General features: G+C 42.7%; 1 protein-coding gene across 1 annotated transcript; it reads left to right on the forward strand.

Annotated features, from left to right (window-relative positions):
* The first annotated feature begins 3511 nt into the window (after window positions 1-3511).
* LOC136487682 (uncharacterized protein OsI_030282-like) lies at window positions 3512-4647 on the forward strand. Its single transcript, XM_066484783.1, has one exon. The coding sequence runs from the start codon at window positions 3612-3614 to the stop codon at window positions 4359-4361; it is 750 nt and encodes a 249-aa protein (XP_066340880.1). The 5' UTR covers window positions 3512-3611; the 3' UTR covers window positions 4362-4647.
* Window positions 4648-21001: the final 16354 nt, after the last annotated feature.

Genomic DNA, 21001 nt, shown 5'->3' on the forward strand with positions numbered 1-21001 from the left:
CGAGCGGGAGGCCTAGCAGCAAAGGATGGCGGACATTCTTCAGTACATGCAAAGTCTTGGCGCCGCTACGGGTGTAGTTCCGCCACCTTCGCTATTCGCTCCACCTCCGCCTCCACCTCCTCACTATTCCACTCCTGTGAGTATAAATATTTTAGTTTGTATGTTCATGCTTACGGTCAAACCTAGCGGAGTGTGAAAGTTTTATTCATGTATGGTATATATTTATCTTGTCTCACACATGCAATCTCTTCTCCTTTATGCAGAATCAATCGGCGGCATCAAATGATCCTCATGCTTCAGCGAATCCTTCACCAAATTAGTCTCATTGGCCATCTTGATGATGATACTTGTGGTTGTTAATGGTACTTCTATTTGCAATTGTGGTTGTAGATGATGGAGCACTTGAATTACTTGTGAACTTATTTGTGTTATATTGTGAGACATGCGACGTTTGTGATATATATGTGACGTTTGTGATATATATGTGGTGTTGGTGATATATATGTGCTGTTGATGATATATGTGATGCTGGTGATGTTTGTTATATATATCTTATGTTTGTTTGGATGGGATGTAAAAAACAAATAAAAAAGGCTATTTTCAGTCACTTTGCCGAGTGCAATGGCCATGACACTCGGCAAAGTGACTACCTGGAAACATGCTTTGCCGAGTGCAAAGGCCATTGCACTCGGCAAACATCATAGATTTGCCGAGTGCCACGGGCAAGGCACTCGGCAAAGGTCGCCTATTTGCCGAGTGTCTTGCCGATGGCACTCGGCACAGCGGCCACCTTTGCCGAGTGTCTGAGTCAATGGCACTCAGCAAAGCGGCGACCTTTGCCGAGTGCTTGACCTTAACACTCGACAAAGCCGCCGTCACGGTGGCGCTCGCTGTCATGGTGACTTTTCTTGGCCGAGTGTCATATTAGCACTCGGTAAAGCCTTTGCCGAGTGCCCGATAAAGTGCACTCGGCAAAGAGGTCTTTGTCGATAAACTGTTTACCGAGCGCCCTTTACCGAGTGTAACACTCGGCAAAGGCTTTGCCGAGTGTATATCGGCCTTTGTCGAGTGCCTGAGGCACTCGGCAAAGAAGCTGAATCCGGTAGTGGTCGGCGGGGGGCCCGAAGACGGTGCCCACGGTGGGGCCGAAGACGGGGCCCGGGAAGTGGGTGCAGAGGTAGGAGAGGAGCGAGGGGCGGTCGAGGCGAAGTGGATGGGTTTGTAGTGCCTGCCCTAGGGCAGGGCACGGGGTACGACGGCCGAGGGCCTAGGCGGGGGAGGGGCCTAAGCCTAGGTATACAAACTCATAGGCCCTATAGTCCATTAAGCATCATCAGCAAACTAATGAGAAGACAGAAGAGAGGCAGAGAACTGGCCACGCGGCCCAAGAAGACAACGTCGGCTTTTCTTTCCCAGGCAGAGAAGAGGTGAGGAGACACGCCGCACACTCCTCATCGTGACTCACAAGTTCGCAACGCCCGCCGACGCACGGACGCAGAGCCGGCAAGCCGTGCCTCCACGGAGAGCTGGACTGCCGGGGATATGGACACAGCGCACGACGGCAGCGACCAGGCAAGGCTCCACGACGATGACATCTTGGTTCCTGCCTTCTTGCGAATTACGATCGTCGATCAGTTGTTTCAGTCCATGTCCAAGCCCTAGGTTTTTTCTTTGTTCATTTTTAATCCAAAATAATTATTTGTACATTATTCTAGACTTCTAGTATTTTGTACTCATATAGTCATGTTTTTCTTCTAATTTAGCCATTTAGGTGTTAGATTAAAAATATATTATTGGATTGTTTTTGCTTTGCAAGTAAAATTAGCGCCTATATATTATAAGATTTTAGAGGGATCGTCGCAACGAGTTCGTCATAGGGCCCTCAAAATCCCAGAACCGGCACTGTGGGTTTGCCGGTGCTCATCTGCCCGATGGCGGTGGTGGAGTTGGAAACGGAGTCGGCGGCGATGTAGGCGGTGTGGTCGAGGAGGACCCAGCTTGGGCTCAGCCCGCCGCCTTCCTCCTCCTGGATTGAGAGGAGAGGCGGAACGAGTTCATCCATGGGGAAGGAAGGCGAGAATCCGATCAGATACGACGGCCTCCACTCCACTACAGCCCGGGGGATTTGGGGAGATGGGTTAGGGAAACAAATGGGACATTTGGCTGGGGTTATTATTCTAAAGAACATATGTTCATTGTACGCGGATGAAAAACACTGTCCACTCTCTCATAAATTCCTCCCGATTCATCTAGATTCCTCCAAATTCCTCATAACGAATAGGCCCATTGTCTCTAGACCTCTAGAGACAAGAAGACTTAAATGATAAGCAAGTAACAATATTGTGAAGTCATGGTTGTTCATCTAGAAGGTTTGTCAAAATAAGCATATCTCTATGGAGAAAGTTAAATCTGCCCTGCAGGGCATGTGCCCTCGCACATGTGACCGTTGGATGAAGATTTCGTGATCTGTGCCTCCTTTACTCCAGCTCGAAATACGAATCTATTAAACTTCAAATACCCCGCGATATACTACGCATATACAGTGGGCCCCCACACATGATTGGGGCTGACCGGTCCGGCGTGGGTTGGTCTTATCCTCCTCTCTCTCTCCTGCCTTTCTGTCCCAACTCCCAACGAGGAAACAAGTCTCCGTCGCCATCGCCGGCTCCGACGCCGCGTCGGTCACCGCCTGCAGCTTGCCGCCGTGCCATAGCAGACACCACCAGTCACTTCTTCCCCATTCCTATTGCCCTTCCTTTCTTTTGAGCCAAATCGCAGGTTCACATCTCTTCTCCCTCTCATCTAATCACAGGTCGCCGCTACCGCCGCCGCCATGGTAGCTTTAGGGTCGCCACTGCCGTCACCGTCGTTGCCCCTACGAGATGTCCCTGGGTTACTCTACTGGTGATGTCGTTAAACCCCTTTTTTCTCTACTGCTCTCACCCAGATCCTACGTTTCTCTATTAGGGTTTGTTCAAATTCGATTTTTCTTTAACTAGTTGGCACGGATCTCAAAAACAGCATCGAACGGCTGCATGTGTAGGAGCATGAGCCCTCAAGGGCAAATTTTTCGCATCCGTATCTCTATGAGAGCAGGTTTCAAGGGGCTCAAAACAGCATCGAACGGCTGCATGTGTAGGAGCATGAGCCCTCAAGGGCAAAATTTCCGCGTCCCTATCTCTACGAGAGCAGGTTTTAAGGGGCTCCATTTCACTAGATACAACCATTTCGTTTTACCCTATTTAACACAAAACCGCTCATAGAGCCGGTGAAGAAGCCAAACCAAACAAGATTAATACGGTTGGTCCTCTCGGTCAAAGGTAGGGAGGAGGGGCCGGGGTACGTAGCCCAAACACCAGCCATGCACACATGCATGGAACGGATGGAGGTAGGCCACTTCAAATTTGGAGCTAAATTAAACAACACACGCATAGTATATGGCTTATCCATGAATCTCTCTTGGCCTTACGCCTACCACAACATCCGCTATTTATAGACAAGAATCAGAAATTCCTGACGTCCATCTTCTTGGTTATTATATAGACTATATATTGCCTCTCTCAGCACTACCCAATTGCTTGTTAGCATAAACAAATTACATACACCTAGCAATGGCGGCCAAGATCCTCCTCCTACTCATGGTCGTCGTCGTCCTTTCCGCCGCCATCGATACGGTATCAGTGCTCGCGGAAGAAACCGATCCGCGGGCACTGCCGGCGGAGTGGGCGACTGCGAAGAAGTACAAGGCCACCATGGACGTGAAGACGCGCCAGGCATTCGACGGCGTGGTGGCCGCCGCTCCGCCGGCGAAGCGGTCCGAGGCCGTGGAAGCCGTGCTGCAGCAGCAGCTCAACATGGACATCTCCCTGGGCAAGGCGACGGCGTCCGGCGACGAGAACAACTTCGTGAGCGTGGCCGGCGCGTACGAGAAGGCCGCGGACGCCGTCATCGCGGCGTCGCCCGCGGGGAAGCTGGGCACGATGGCGTTCGCGTTCAACGGCGTGGTGGCGCCGGACCCGGGCAGGTGCCCCGCCGTCGACAAGGCCTTCTGCGAGACGTACGCCAAGACGGAGAAGGCCTTCGCCGGGGTCATCGCCACGGGCGACACGCCGCGGATCAGGCTGGGGATCACGGACCTGGTGCTCAAGCAGAGGCTCGCCACCGACGCGGCCATCAACAAGGTGTACGCGGAGGGGGACAGGGACAGGATCGCGAGAACCCTTGCTGCCTACGCGAAGGCGGCCGACGCGGTCGCTGCGGCCGCGCCTCCTGAAAAGCTCAGAGTCATGGAGCTGACCTTCTCGGCGGTGGCCGCCGCCGCTCATCTGCAGGCTGCTGCTGGTGGTGCTGCAAAAGCTTAATAAAGCTTAAGGTAGAGCTCCTGCATGCAACCACGTACGTGCTAAGGAAGATGTGTTTCGATCAGTAAAAAAAGAAAAGAAAAGAAAAATCCTATCCTGTGTGCCGTGTTTTTGTTATTTCTTCTTTCCATTGCTAGAGAAACGGTTTTCTTTGTTTGGCATATATAAGCGGCAATACATGCATGCATGCACCTGTAGTAGTGTGACGATAAAGGTACTACTCCTGACTTGTGTAATTGTAACAGAAATGCTATATCACATCCATGTCTTTTTGGTTGTGTTGGCACACGTTTTTTGTGGCCGTTCCATGGGCATTGTGTGTCCTTGCGTCTGTCTGTTTCTTTCTCTGATTTGGATGGCCCACCTTCGGTACTGTTTTAAATTGGGAGTCACACCTGTCTGGCTGCCTCATTTCCCCATCGTCTTCCTCCCTGCAACGCTCTCCCTGGTCGGAGAGGCGATTCTTTCTAGGTTCATTGCTTCTGCTTTTTCTTCCTTCGATTCCATGGAATCTTCGTTGTTTGGGTTTGCAGGATCTGCATTCCTCTGGGCCACCGTCGATTCCGCTGCTGCTGAGTCATCCTCCCGTGTCCGCTGCGTCGCCAGCGACGACGACCACCGTGGCGAGGTGCTGCAGCCGGCCCGCCCATTCAAGTCCGCATGGCTCACCCCGCCTCCACCTCCCACGTCACGCTGTCGCCCCCCGCGCTGTTTCCTGTACCACCGCCCCGCCTCAGCTTCTGTAGTTGGTAAATCCGGCGCTGTAGGTACCTTGGTGATTCGAAGTCATACGTGAAGTCATCCATGGACCCGGTGCCGATGGCCCCTTGTTTAGTTGTGATATGGTTGCCGCAGGGGTTGTGGCTATTGATTTGGTTGCGGCTAGGGGTGCGGGGGCGCATGGGCTTTGTTCGCAAGCAGGCATATGATCGTCCGCGGCCGTGGTTCCTTGCTCTGACGGCAGGTATGGCGGCTGGGGGCGCTTGGTTGATCCTTGTTCAATGTCTGAAGTGGGTGCATCAGGCATTGGTGCTTGCCCAGCTGCTTCCTGATGGATATACTCTGGGCGCATTACACGAGCGTAGCTCGAAGTGGAAGGTCCGTGAACATCTAATTCAGGTTCTGGGCGTACTGATGTAGAGCATTGACGTTGTAGGAAGTAGTAGTGCTAAGTAGTATGTTGTGTGAATGTGTCAATGGTGGTGTCTGCTTGGTAGCCTAGGATTAGTACTTGTTAGCAAGAGCTGAGCTGAGCAAGCAGTGATCTAGAATGGCTGCTACTTTCAGTTTCAGCATTTGTTGCCCGTGCGTTTTGTTTGGCGATGAGTTCATTTTTTGGTAGCTCGGCTCAGTCTCATGCATGCTGCTCTGTAACGGTAACGGTATTGTTCTGCACAAGTTAATAACTGTTCTGCACAAGTTAATAATTGTATTGTATCACTGATCTATTTCATTTTGAATTTGCTAAAGGCAGAGATGTCATTCTTGCTATTTAGTTGTAGAGACCTTTTACAATGGTTGGGATCGCTTCCTATCGTCTCCCATCGCCTACGCAAAATAGTCATTTTTGTTGATTTTATTCGTCCAAGGGCAATACGGTCATTGCGCACACCCCTCTCACTCCAACCCCACGCCCCCGCCGCGCCCTCTCCCCCCACGCCGAACCGGTCCGACACTAGAAGTTTTTCAAAAAAATGAAGAAGATGATTTTCATCTAACTATACTACTTGAATCATACACCCCCTAACTGTACTGCTCAAAACATTTTTTTTGCAATTATGCATTTACCCTTTTACCCTTCACTAAAAAAAGAACTACGAAAAAGGAATTACCACTCCTCTATTTGGGGTCCTAATCTCCTCAATTTAGGAGGCGACGTGACGCATATGGGCCCACCGACCATAGACACACCTATCGCCTCCCATCGCCTTACTCCCATCGCCTCTCATCGCTTTCTCATGTTCTGGGCAATGTTATCCTAAACGCTAAACGATAAACAGTCGGTCACCATTTGTTTAGCGTTTAAACGGTTTAGTCGGTGTTTAAACGGATTAAAACAGTCTACACAGTTTTACACAATCTTACCAAAATATGCATACTTTTTGATGTAAAATCAATTATTGTAGCATTTATACATATTTATCCAAGTAAAAATCAATTATTTTGGTATGTATATATATTTATGCATGTGAAAAGAACCAAATAAAGATATTTATGCATGTAACATATCAAGTGTACATATTTATAAATATAATAAACTTAAGTATACAAATTTATCCATACAAAACTGAACTAAATTTACCTTGTGTTCGTCTAAACAGCCGTTTAAACAACTGTTTAGCCTGTTTAATACTGTTTATGCTGTTTAGACCGTTTTTTCGTTTTTTGACCGTTTAAACGATCAACCGTTTAATTTTCGTTTACCCCCTAAATAAAACAGTTTACCACCGTTTACCATTTAGTGGCCGTTTAATCGGCCATTTAGGCCGTTTAGGCGAACACTGGTTCTAGGCCCACCAACCATAGACACACCTATCGCCTCTCCAACCATTGTAAAAAATTTCTTAGTTTATGCTATGATTATTTCTTTCTTTGAAGCCCAGTACCAACTTCAAGCTATTTATGATCGAGCCATATATTATTTGTGTTCATCGATTTTTAAATTGTCAAGTTATTGAACGAGCATCCAGTTACTATCTTTCTCAAAAATGTATTTCGATGACACTTGTTGCCAGCAGGGTCAATAGTGTAGACAAGTTTTGCAGCTGTAAGCCTATATTGGAGCCTGGGACAAATTCCACATGACGATGCTGTTGTGCTTGTTCCCCATGAGCACTCTATTTTCTCTATTTAGTTTTCTATATGTGCCATATGGGATCAGCTATTTGGCAACAACATTTAAAGGGAAAATGTGATTACAGGTTTGTTTATTTAGGATGCTTAGTTTAGTTGCTGAGGATATGAAGCCTGCTGGATGAATGCTTAAGGGCTTTGTGAACCACGGATGAGAAAGGGCATATGGTAGTGAGAATTGTGGCATTTCTTAGGCAACTGTAATTATTTCTTCCAATAACTCATCAACTCAAAGTACATAAAGTGTTCCGTAACATTGTTTCAGCATTGAGTTAACTTTGTATCTCTTGTTCATACTCTTATGAATATTTTTCAGGTGCAAATTCAGGTAGAAGGAAGAGGAAGAGGAAAAACAACGCATCACAAACTTCCAATCCTGATAGTGTAGCTTCTAGGACTCGACGTGGACTATCTCAACTTCTTGGCAAATCCCCTCTCAGTTGCAGAAAATATGATGATGTTGAGGTCAATGTTCCTACATCTTATTCATTTTCCCTTAGTTTTGTATTTTCTAAATTGATGGATCATGTGCATTCAAAATTTTCTTTTGTTGATTATGTTACTATGTTTTGAATAGTGATTTTAGTTTAAAATTATTTTCCTGAATAATGTATTTGTGAATTTTAGGCAAGTGTGCTGGATCATACTAGAAATGGAGGTATAAAGGATAATCCTATAGTTGTTGAAGAAGCCCCATTGTTAACTTCTTTTCTGTCAGATGACCTCTCCTGTTTTACTTTATGTGAAATCAGTTTAGGTACCTCCTCTCATGTATGCAGTTGATGCTTACCAGGCATTAGTTTTGTAGCTATCATCTTGCATACATGAAGAATCATGGAATGATTCATGTACATCCTCATTGCTTAATACCACCCTTCTTCAAGCTTTCAGTCATATGCTTTTTTTTCCACCTGTCCACTATCATGTTAGACTTTCTATTCTACACTTCTTGTGGCCTTGTAGGCTGTTTGGATCTTCACTATTGTTTTGAACAAGTCAACGGGAGCATGTGATTTATAGATTTTAGTTGTTTGATTGACTGATCAGAAGCAAAAGATCGTTTTTCCTTAATTTAAAATTTACTGAATGTCATAAATGGGATATCACTGTTATTGTTGTAGTTTGTGTTTTGTGCAATCTATTCCCTAGGATCTTTAGAGTGTTTTTTAGGGAAACACCATTATTTTCCAAGCATACATGCAGCTTGGAAAATATGCTCAAGATACTTTTCAGTTGGTTTGGTCATCTGTTTATTGTGATTTGTGTCTGTCCATACCTAGTTTTTGTCCTTGTCGTTTCATAGAAAAAAGTTGTCTCTTGTGATTTGTGCTAACACATCTTGAACTTTGTTAATTGTGATTTGTGCCAACACACATCTCTTATTTGTCCTTATCTTTCATAGAAAAAAATGTTTCATGTGATTTATGTTAACACATCTTGAACTTTGTTAATTGTGATTTGTGCCAACACACCTCTTTTTTGTGCTTGTCCTTTCATAGAAAAAAATGTCTCTTGTGATTTGTGCTAACACATCTTGAAATCTGTTAATTGTGATTTGTGTCAACACACACCTCTTATTTATCCTTGTTCTTTCATAGAAAAAAATTGTCTCCTATGATTTGTGCTAACACATCTTAAAATCTGTTTATTGTGATTTGTGTCAACACAGACGCACAAACTCAATTTTGAGTTCACAAAACCTCACATGTTGGAAAATATGCTCTAGCTACTTTGTTATTGTGTTGTTGCAATACTATAGAAATAAGATGCATCCACAATATACCACTTAATTTTTAAGTGCTCTGTTACTAATAATACCTGTTGTTGATGAAAATCAGACAAATAAAACATTCGGTTACACAATTGCAATCACCAACAATGTAAATTGCAGCTATTGGCCACCGTAATTGTAGTTCTCAGCATATTTAATTGTAGCTCTAGGCATAATTTAATTTAAGCTTATAACATCATGTTCATTAAACAAATTACATAAATTAATTGGCCACTCAAATTCACTGTATCCCTCCTTCTGATTGATAAATTTCGCTTCCATGTGTTAATCATATTTGATTTCTGTGTCCTCAGTGTTTTGTTGCTTCAGGATCAATGCTACCATTTGATGTTTCCTTCCTCTCTTTTTTTGGCTTCATTGGGGAGCCTACAAAATATTATTAGTTCACATAAATAAGAATATGTGCATTTTGATTCAAATTCTATTTGTATGTACTGAAAATTTTTCTATGCTTCTTTGTTACTTGTGTACCTGTACTACCTGTGTCATTTGTTTTCTTCTTTTTCTTCTTTTTTGCGGCCACCATCTTCATCTTTACTTCTTCTATAAATGGCTTGATTATCATAGTTTAGGTGGCCTTCCCTTTCTCTGAATTTTTTCTGGATCATCTATTTTAATCTGTTGACCTCTAGTTTCTCTTGCTATAGTTTCTGCTTCTTCATTCTCTTGCTAGATATTCTGTGCTTCACCTGTTTGTTGAGCAGATAACATTTTATCTATATTGATTTTCATCTTGTCGAACTCTGCCATAAGGTATTCCATAGCTTCCTCATTTTTTGATGATTTTGAATTCAATATTGTTGACTTCCTGGATAATATTGAAAATTACACTCCTATTGTGTTGAATTTACATAACTTATATGGGTGTAATTTCCATATGTGTGCATTGTAATTTTTGTATACTTGCAGTATAATTTTTACATGTCTATTCGTGTCTATCTGATTATCTTCCTATGAGTTTCTGATCTGTTCTAGCATAAGTTCAGTGAAGCCTCTCTGCATTCAAATATATTCTAGTTTAGTAAGAACCTTATTTATCTTGGCATTTTTAAACTAAGCAATGACTTGCTCACCTTTTTGTATCTGTATGTATTTGAGAGGTCGACATCAGAACCAGCTGCATCATCCATAGTTTAAATGCTCTATACTACTTCCTACTTCCAGTATCAATTTTGCCCTATTGTTTACCTGCATTTAGAAATAAATGATGTCATTAGTATAAAGTTGGAGCATCAATTATATGTAGGAAATGGTGATTGAGCACTTGGCATAGAAAATGGTGATCCAGCAGCATGCCAGGACCATTTGTATGTCTGCAAATACTTGGTTGAGGAACTAGGGTGTGATCGAAATATGGCTGCAAGTGGAGGTTCATGTGAAGGTTCTTTCTAGCTTTTTTGTGATTTTGGAAATTGTATGCTCTCATATGTGTAATTCTTTGGCACCTGGCAGTGTGAGATATATAAATTGCATTTTTATGTTTTTCTTTTGTAGGTGCAACATCGTTGGTGGCCTCTGCACAGTCAGGTTTTATATCCACTGTGAAGTATCTGCTTGATCATGGTGCTGGTCTAATAAAAGCAGATGTAAAAAGGACGAACAGTTCTACACCATGTTGTATGTACATGTATGTGTCATCAAGGTTTTTTAGTCATGCTTGTGTGGTTGTGTGCCAGTTTGTCTTTATTTCTATGTACACCATAGAGTGGTTTTGTAAGATGGTGCAAAAGCTAGCAGCATCCGAAAATAGTTGGGTGCTGCTACATGCTGCTATTTACCTAATCCTCTCTATTGTGTAATGCAATGCATGGGAAGATGTCTTTGTGTTGGTTTCTTTGTCCTTCTGTAGGCTTGTTTCTAGCCTTTAGACGACATCACAACCCCAAATGTTGGACCCGCTCCTTGTGCACAGTGAGCAACTAGGGTCACGCCCTGCTGTTGGAGCATGCACAAGCAGCAGGCCATCTTTGCCATCCTGAATGTGTTTATTGCTCTCATGATTACAGATTCTATGGATCTAGGTTGTCCTAGTCTTTGATCTGAGCTGCTATTGTTTTTTGTTGTTTTTTCAGAAAAATAGATTCAAAAGATTGGGATACTAACCTTTGCTGATGAGGTATGGATCAGTCTTGCAGTGCTTCTTCTTGAAATTTCCTGTTCTTCTTCTTTGCAATCTGATGTCTGCCCCTTTCCCCTGCTCTGCGTGAGAGCCTTTCCTCACGCACAGCATATCTGTTTTTTTTTTTGCTTTCCTTGTCTCCCAAGTCTGTCTGCATGGGCCTGAATGCTTCTCTCCCACGCATAGAAATTACATCTAACAACAGCAACAGATCAGCTCTGCGTGGGCCTTTTGTGTGAGCCTTCGTTTGCTGTTACAATTGCATCAGATTTGTTTCCTTTTTTTCTTTCTTTTTTTCAGCCATTGGATTTCAATCTAACGGTGGTACAATTCATGTGCTACAGGTTCCTGAAACACACGAATTTGGCTCTGTTGGAAATCGGGTGTTCTACATGCAAACAACAACCGAGTGGTAGCTTGTGGTAAAACACACGGTTTTTTCTCTGTTTGAAATCGAGTGTTTTATAGACAGCCAACAACCGAGTGCTAGTTTCTACTAAAACACACGGTTGTACAGTACACAGACTCAATTGTAATATATACAAACGAGTTTGTGTTGCTAGCCATTCTCTTTGTTGTTTTTATTTTTGTTGTTTGGGGGTATATTTTATGCATGTATATATGCAACTCGCGCCCCGTCGGAAGTGGGTCGGGGTCTGTAAGGTTACATTTACATATAATAACCTTCACAAATCTCGTCGAGAGAAGAGTATAGCAACAAGATATTCATATGAAGTTTGATGAAAACAAACTTTATATCAAAATTATAGTCCTTGATGCAATCTAAAACTTTGTAGTTGAGAAGTTTTTGATCCGAAACTGGTTAGAATCCCAAAATATCTTACTATTACTAATTAGAGGCCCCAAGCAGAGTACCATGCTAATTTTCATCAGACGCGTTAGAAAAAAATTCTTTAAATTCTTACAATAATTAGAACCATCTGACCTTTAATTTTGTAGACTCTAATAATCATTATCACCAATAATAGCTATTGGATCTATTGCAATTTATTATATTATAAAAAAAATACCTACCACTGTCGTTATGAAAAAATATAAAGTAACCTCCTAATTTTGCATCTAAATTACCCACCTCGCCATTATGAAAGTTAATTCAAAATAACCCCTAAATTTGTATATAAAGTACCCACATATGTCATTATGAAAAATAATTCAAAACAGCCTTCTAAATTTGCATCTAAATTACCCACATTTGCCATTATGAAACATAATTCAAAATAACCCCTAACATTGAATTGAATCTAAATTATCTATCTTTCCCATTACAAAGATAATTAAAATAACTCTTAATTTTGTATCTAAACTATCCACATCTGTCATTATAAAATATAATTTAAAATGCCCCCAAATGATTTTATAGCATGGTAATAAAGACAACAATTACTTGGTAACTTCATAATGCAAATGCAAATAGTGCAATGCAATGCACGAATTCACTTCTATCCACATATATTCCAACGAGAGAGAGAGCTACAACCATATATATTGCTCATTTGAACATGTGTTGCTACACCAGTACTTACGGCACCAATCCGGCTACGGTTTTTTCAAAAGCATCTCAACGGGAAAAGTATGCAAATGCAATACTGCAATATATGCACATTATATACTCCAATACTCCATAGTTCATAATTGAATAGAACAATACCACAAGCTATAAAATAGCAATCTCCATCAAACTAAATAATTAACTTCAAATTTCAGTCGGCTGGTATGAGTTATTGAAGTTTAATGGGAGGCAATTCAAACAATAAAACCAAAGCATATGGGCCACGACGCCATGTTTACTTACCTTTACCAATAATAATAAAAAAGCTAGACATGCTCCAGTAGCAAACCACCTCATCACAAGCAAACCTCAGTACCGGCACCATCATACAAGCAATTACCAACAATGAAGAACAAACTAAAGTGCCCAAACCAGTTCATGCATGCATCTACCGTTGCACTACCTTTCATGACATTAGACTGCCTCTTCTCTTTTCATATACTTTTAACCATACATCCAAAATTGCAAAATTTACCATGTAAAATAAAACTTCATTATCTATAACATTGTTATAATAAGATCTAGCATATGAGATCTCCAAGATGGCATAAAAAACACTGAACATTTATGACAACCAAAACATAACAACAAACTTAATTGAACATTTATGACAACCAAAACATAACAACAAACTTATAAAATTCATAACTGGAGCTATACTCATTCGAAAAATGTGTTCTTTGCCATCTAACTATTTCGTGAGTTTGTTTTTGGCCATGCAACTCTAAAATCAGAATACTTTGACCACTGAAATATCAGTAAATGTTAATTTTGGCCATCTAGCTGGTTTTAGATGTTTTTGTTGTACTTCCGGGGAAAAAAATTTATGATTTATTTTGTACCTCATACATATAGTTTTAGGGACTGAAAATTAATAGATGTTGAGCTGGATCTGGCCAAGGCATAGAGAAGTTTGTTCCCATTTGGTATGCCAAATGAAAGTATAGTCTACTAAAACAATTTAAAAATATGTTTGGTCGATGTATCTAATGAGAAAAGGTAGGGGATTTTCTTTTATTGCTTTTATATATATATATATATATATATATATATATATATATATATATATATATATATATATATATAGATTGGTTGGTCTTACCAGTCTGAAACTTGCAGATTCAGATTTTTAGAATCTAAGGTTATTTCTTCTTTCTGTGTTATCATAGAATTCTTGTCCCTATGGCTTTGACGGCGTACGTCGACACTTATGGTGGCCACTGCCATGGAGGTGGGCGCGGCAGCGACACACAGTAGCATGCTGGATACGCTATATATGTGACATGGAGGCGAACTACAAACACCAAAACCTGTAGTATGTCCCTTACTGGAAGGACAGAGTCATTAGTATATCTTCTGCACGCATGCACACGGCACAGGCATGTCCATCGACCATTGTTCGTTGACCGATTCATCCTTTTGCCTGTGGTGAGACTTCAGCTACTCGCCGGAGATGCTCAACTCAGTGGTGACGACCAGGCTATGACGCCAGCTCCAGCGCTAAGTAACAACATCTCCGCCTTCCGCAATCGACATGCAATTGGAATATTGTGAACTAGACTTAATTCGTATCCAGATACAACTCGCTAGCTAGTAAACACGGGCCAACCGAGAGGAAATCAATTTTTATTTGTATTTTTTTTTTAGTCCGGATATGGGCATCTAATCCGAGATTTTGTTCAATGTTAATGACGGACGAAGAGCAGATAGGACGTCGACGCGAGCTGTTCTAACTCATATGAGCGCGTAAGATGAATCCAAGTCACATACAAGACATACACAGAGACACAGAGGGAGTGCAGTTTGGTAATAAGTAAAGAATGGGGCGGAAGAAACACTCCACTATATATCCATGTAGTCAGGGGGAGGTGGACGAAAAAAGGATGAAATTTTGGTTCTATATTGATATAAACTAGTAAAAATGCCCATGCGTTGCTACGGGGGACGTATAGTTTATAGTCTAGTCACTTGGATGACATAAAGTTCAGAAGATTTGTTCAACAATCATGTCATACGTTTTCATTAATCTTGAAATCAAACTCTACAACATGCCCGGACATGCTCTACTCGAATTCATATAGGTAAAGGACGTTTGAAGTTTTATCCAATGATGGAGTCATGCATTTCAATTTGTCTTGGAATCAAACTCCCCACCGTATCTTAACACAATACTCTAACTCATAAAAGTACGGGAGAGAGCAAATGATAACAAAAACACTAATATTTACTCAAAATATATAATAACCTTAATTTTCATACTATCCAAGTGTTGGTATAGTTAAATATCTATTTTTGTGACTTACTATGAGGACCCATAAGAATTTGTAGTTCATGTTATTAAGCCCAAAAATATTTATGCGGTCGACCAAAACAGGAAAAAGAGCATAGCCGAGGGAGATTTCTATTCATATTCATATTTTTTTTCTATTTGGATTATAATTCCTATTCAGATTACTCGGAATCGGAGAGATCTAATTGGATTATAATTCCTATCTATCCAGACTACCTTAGTAGTCATGCATGTTATATAATGAGAAGGGCTATATGTGGTTTCCATATTCATGAAATTAGTTAAGGGAGGGCCGGACGAAAAAAAAAATAGACTCTCGAGAAAAGATAAAAAGAAAAGATAAAAACAGAAAATGACCGGCTGCAGGAACCGTGGGAAACACGGGATAGACAAAAAAAAAAAAAAAAAAAAAAAAAAAACTGACGCAAACAAACACAAGACGCACGGACACGGCTGAGCGGGCCAAAAAAATGCATGGACGTTTAACGCACGGACGCGGACGCGGCGAGATCCTGGAACGAGCGGCCCAGCGGCAGGACGGACACGGCAGACGGACGCCAAAAAAAAAAAAAAACTACGCACGCAAGACGGACACGGCAGGAGGCGAGAGCAGGGCAGGGCATTCGGTGGAATCGTGGAAGTGTACTCGGATTAGGATTAAGTTGGATGAAAAATTATTAGTGCCAGAAATTTTGCCTCTTTAGTATTAGGTACAGAGGTACAAATACAGATACAGATAATGGGCATGACTACGATCTACAAATAAAACACTAGGAACAACTATAAATAAGATCCAAATAACTCCAAATCTAGCACTAATGTGAACCTTATATTTTTAGAAAAAATCAGGTGCAGGTTTCATATTTTCTGATTAAAAATAAGCTAGTTACAAATTTTAGAAAATAAATTAGCTTTTATTATTTTCAAATACAAAAGCACCATTGAAAACAACTAGATGGTCAAATTTGTGTGGTATTGATAGTTCAGTGCTCAAAGGTTTCCAGTTACTCCTCCTGAAACATAGTGTAATGTGACTTCTAAAATTAGAGAAAACCATAATTTGAGGAGAAACACCTTAATTGGGTTTAATCTATAGATACATGCATCATTTGAGAGTTTTCTTAAGTTGTCTTAAAATAGTTGGAATGCACTGTATTATAGGACGGAGGGAGTCAAAGATAAACCTTACTAAAAATAAAGTAGGTGCAGCTTCTGTAGAAATATGATCAAAAACAAACTTGGACGACAATAGTTGTGTGACCAAAAATAGAATGGGGACAATAGTTGTGTGACCAAAAATAGAATGGACTTCTCCATATTAAAGAATAACATTTTTCCTAAGCATACATGTAATAAAGATTGTTTCTTTTATACACTAATGTGCTGGAAATACATGGAGGTCGGCAACGTGGTTCGTCCTCAAGACAGGGGCGTGAAGGAGGGGCATGAACTATGTATATGCGGTACCCCAAAAGCTAGCACGCAATGCATGGAGGTAGCTAATTTTGGACCCCAAACGTAACATAAGCTCACCCACGAATCTCCATTGGCCTTAGTTACGCTATATATATCAGGATCCACTATTTATAGAAATGCCATCCATGGTTAAAACGGCTGGCGATTGAGCAACTCATCAACGTAGCCCAGCAAAACATCATCTTCTTCTCTCCCAATCAAGTCCTAGCGCAGATATATTATGGCACTAATGGCCAAGATCCTCCTACTGATCATTGTTGCTATTACACTCACCGCAGAAGCAGCTCCAGACTCGGCGAAGCTCAAGAGGGCCTTCGATGGTGTCATGGCTGCTGCTCCACCAGTGAAAGATTCCGAAGCCGCCGAAGCCGCCGAAGCCGCCGTGATCAAATTCTAGCTGTTGTCGCTCTGGCAGAGAAAACAGGAGGTAAGGAGAAAGTTGTAAGGGCATAGATAATTATTAGTAGTTATCTGCTAATAATTATCTTTTTTTAATCCAAACAGGTATAGATAATAGACTAGCTAATTTTTAGGTGGACAGCTAGATGACAACTATCTCACTAATTGGATCAAATCAGATAATAGCAACTAATAGGTGCACTACCAGAGCAGAACTTTTTTCTGACGGCTAAAAACCGTCAGGAAAGGCATGAAAACCGTCAGGATTGTTATTCCTGACGGCCAGCCATCAGGAAACTACCGACAGGAACAACTCGACAAGAATAACAGACTAATCCTGATGGCTGGCCGACAAGAAACTTCTCCTAAACGATAGATGACGGCAAAACCGTCAGGATTTACCATCAGGAATATAAACCGTCAGGAGTGTCTTCAACCTCTCCTAACATGGCTCCTGACATGAATAATAAATTATCCGACAGGAATCTACTATGGACCAAAAAGCTTTACAATAACCATAATTGTATAAAATACAATTCTAGCATGTATGTAGGCACATGTTACATGCATTCACAAGCCATGATATACATTAACCAGCATTCACAAGCTGTGATATATACATTAATCAGCATTCACAAACCATGATATACATTAATCAGCGTGTACCTATATAGGTCTTTCCCGGCCGACAGGAATAATATAGGTCTTTCCCGACGGTTTTCTTGGCCCGACAAGAACTATACCCTGTTCGTATCGGTTTTTAGAAAACCGTCAGGGATATCTAGAACCGACATGAATAATCCTGAGTTAGTTGTGTATCCAAACACCCTCCGAGCTAGATAACTTGTCAATTGTTAGCCAGCTAATATTAACTACGTGCTATTATTAGCTAGATAATTACTATCAACTAATGGATCCAAAGTCCAAACTAGATCTTAGGACAGGTCGGGTTACTCTCGTGCTTCGTGTCGCTTCAGGTTATGACCTCTAGATGCGCGAGGCACGTCATGCAGTGGTGTGCCGGCGCAACAAGTCCTTCCTTTGACACAAGCACGACTCATGGCATGTTGGTTCGCTTTCGTACCGTGATGATCCAAGCACAACCATCGGAATATATTTGCTTCTTTTTTTATCCACTCATGATACAGAGAAAAAAATTATATGGACATTTTAATGGTTTTCATAATTCATTAAAAATTTATAGGAGAGGTATGACAATAAATATAGACAATTGCGTAATATAGCGTTACAAGGTTTTATTGAGGAAACCTAGATAAGTAGGAATCCTATCTCTACAATCCTTAGTATGGAATCCTAGTCCTAATCAAATAGAAATAAATCTATGTCTCTCTCTATTATTAAAGAGCTAAAAAAAGGTAAAGAAAAAAAACATATGTAAACACTATAGGAATCGGCCAGTGATAAAACAACGGACACCTCAACGTACGGCCCATGTACATAAATTAATTAATTAAATTAATTGGAGTTTTTACTCTATCTCGGTTTCCCGTGTAATAATGATTAGATTTCTATTGGATCACTGAACCCCCGTGTAATAATATGATTAGATTTCTATTGAATCACTGAACCCGTGACGGATTTAACCAAACCCAGGGCCGTCGACGAGGTGCTAAGCATGATCTTTCTTCTTTCAGTGATATACATCACTTCCATCTAACAGCTCGTAGAAGCCGCTCCACCACCGGCGAAATGGAGGGCCGCCCTAAAGGCCTTAGACGCCATGGACGTGAAGATGCGGCAAGCTGTTGATGGCGTCGTCGCCGCCGCTCCACCCGCGAAACAGTCCGAGGTCCAAGAGGCCGCCATGGCGGAGAGGCTGGATGTTTCACTCGCCCTCGCCCGGGTTGAAGAAACAGGAAATGAGAAGAAAGTCGAGAGCATGGCGGCTTCCTATGAGAAAGCCGCCGACCTGGTTGTTGCGGCGCCACCGGCTGACAAGTTCAAAGTGATGAAGGAGGCCTTCCGCGCGGTAACAAAAGCAGCAGCATTATGAGCAACACGTACTTTGTTCATCGATCGACCATTCTCCATTCATCGACAAGGCAGGCAGAGACCTGGTTATTTGTCTCGAGTCTCTACGTGCGTGTGATTGTGTCCACCTCAATACAGCAGACACACACACGTTTGTTTCTCATAATATTCCTTTCAGATATATAATTGCAAAATTCAATGTATATGTTTTTTTTATTTGAAACGCTGATATGCATTGTACGTTCATTGACCTGCACGCGGTACGTTCATTGCCTGCGTAGGAGCATTTCCGTAAAAGTATTAATAACACTAACTACACTGAGCAAAAAGCCTAACGTACTACTGTTGCAAGCATGCTCTCTTTCTCTACATAAGCTCCGTTTGGTAGAGATTATTGAACAGCTTCACAAAGTTGTTTTTGCTGCTTCTATACTAAACGGGTGCATTTCAAAGCGCTTCACAAGAGAACCTCCACATGGCCTTGCAAAGTGCTTCTCTACTTACAAAATGCGCTTGCACAAGCGCGGGGTGTGGGAGGAAGCTGAAAAAACCAGCTTTGCCCAGCTTCACCGCGCTCGGATGGGCCCAGCGCGGCCTTGGGCAGATTTTCCACCATGCCAGCGCAGGCAGGATAGACGGCGCCTCGTTGGGCGGGGGCAGACTCGCTGGAGCGCCAGGGTGCAGCCGTCGTGGTGCCCTGTGCGCGCAGCTCGAGCGCCGTCAAGCGCGGGGCTCCGGCGTGGAAGAGCTCCGATCCGTGCAGCGCCGGGGGTGAGCTGGACGAGGCGGTGGCGGCAGGGCGGTGGCACAGGCGAGCAGGACGGGGCGGGGCGGCGGCGGAGGCGAGCAGGATGGGGCAGGGGTGGCGCCGGAGGCGAGCAGGACGAGGCTCCGTGCGAGAGGGCCAGCTGAATGGATAAGGAAGAGATGGAGGACGGAAAAAAAGAAAGAAAAAGGGGCATTTTTATCATTTTCATACTTTACCAGAAGAAACCGTTTTACTAAATGGTTCATTAAATAGGTTCAACTCTACCGAAAAAACTGCTTTTAGAGTCAAAGCTAACAAAAATTGTTTCATCGGTGAAGCTGAGCTGTACCAAACGGTCCCATAGATATACCTTCCTAGATAAAAAAAAAAGGAATATATACAGGTCACACATCTCCTCTGCTACAGCATATTGTGTGGTCACGCTCTTCGCCGCATCCAAAGATCAAGCAATCAGATCAGATGATGTGCAGGCAACTTAACCAACAAAATAAATTTTGGTCAGTAAACAGAGGTGCAAAGAGTTTGAGGATTTCAGACAAATAAGCATGAATTCCAATCGACAGATATCACGGGACGGAGGGAGTATATATTTTTAGTTATAGTTATATAATAAAATGGCCTGGTCTGGTTTTAGCGCAGATTGCAGCCCGCTAGCAGGTTTATTTCTACACAGAGGATCCGATATGCTAAATAAGCATGAATTCAAAGAAAACAGGCCCAAACGTGCTTGACTGCTTGGCAAAGATTTGACCCAGCAGGCCTCAAGAACCAAGAAATAGCAAAAGCCCAAAACTGCACAGCGCACACAGGCATAGCAAAAAGGATCTCTGCTCTCCTCCCCATCTCCCACTCCCAGTAAAAAAAAACAAACACTGGGGAACGGAACGGGGCGGGCAATCAGTCAGTCAGTTCCGGCTCGAGCTCGCCGTTCCGCAGTGCGCGTGCGTGTGCGGTGCTCACCACCGGAATCCGGGGATCGATGGATTTCCCTCAATAAAAATCACACCTTTTTCTATCTGCTTCCGCCTGGTGCCGGAGGGAGACGCGGATGTCTTTTCTTGGAGTGAGTTGGGGCTGCCGTCCACCGACCACGGAGCGCGGAGGCAGTTGGGAGTAGTCGCCCTACCGCTCTAGCTCCAGCAGCAGGCGCTCCAATCTAGTGCCCCTGCAGCGGCCGGCCCGGCCCGGCCCCGCCCTGGGTGACGAGGACGACGACCCGGCCGCCTCATGGAAGGTACGGCTCCGAGCTCTCTCTCTCTCTCTCTCTTGCTCTCGCTCTGCTGGACTTGGATTCCTTCTTTGGGTAGATAGCTTTCCTTCATTCTAGATCTGCCGCGGGGTTTCCCCGAGCTGTACGAGTTTGGGCGCGCCCGGAATTTT

Source organism: Miscanthus floridulus, chromosome 10 (genome assembly GCF_019320115.1).
Source record: "Miscanthus floridulus cultivar M001 chromosome 10, ASM1932011v1, whole genome shotgun sequence".
NCBI lineage: Eukaryota > Viridiplantae > Streptophyta > Magnoliopsida > Poales > Poaceae > Miscanthus > Miscanthus floridulus.

Excerpts from the sequence above, each read along its gene's own strand:
- LOC136487682 (XM_066484783.1), top strand. The coding sequence starts at position 3,612 with ATGGCGGCCAAGATCCTCCTCCTACTCATGGTCGTCGTCGTCCTTTCC.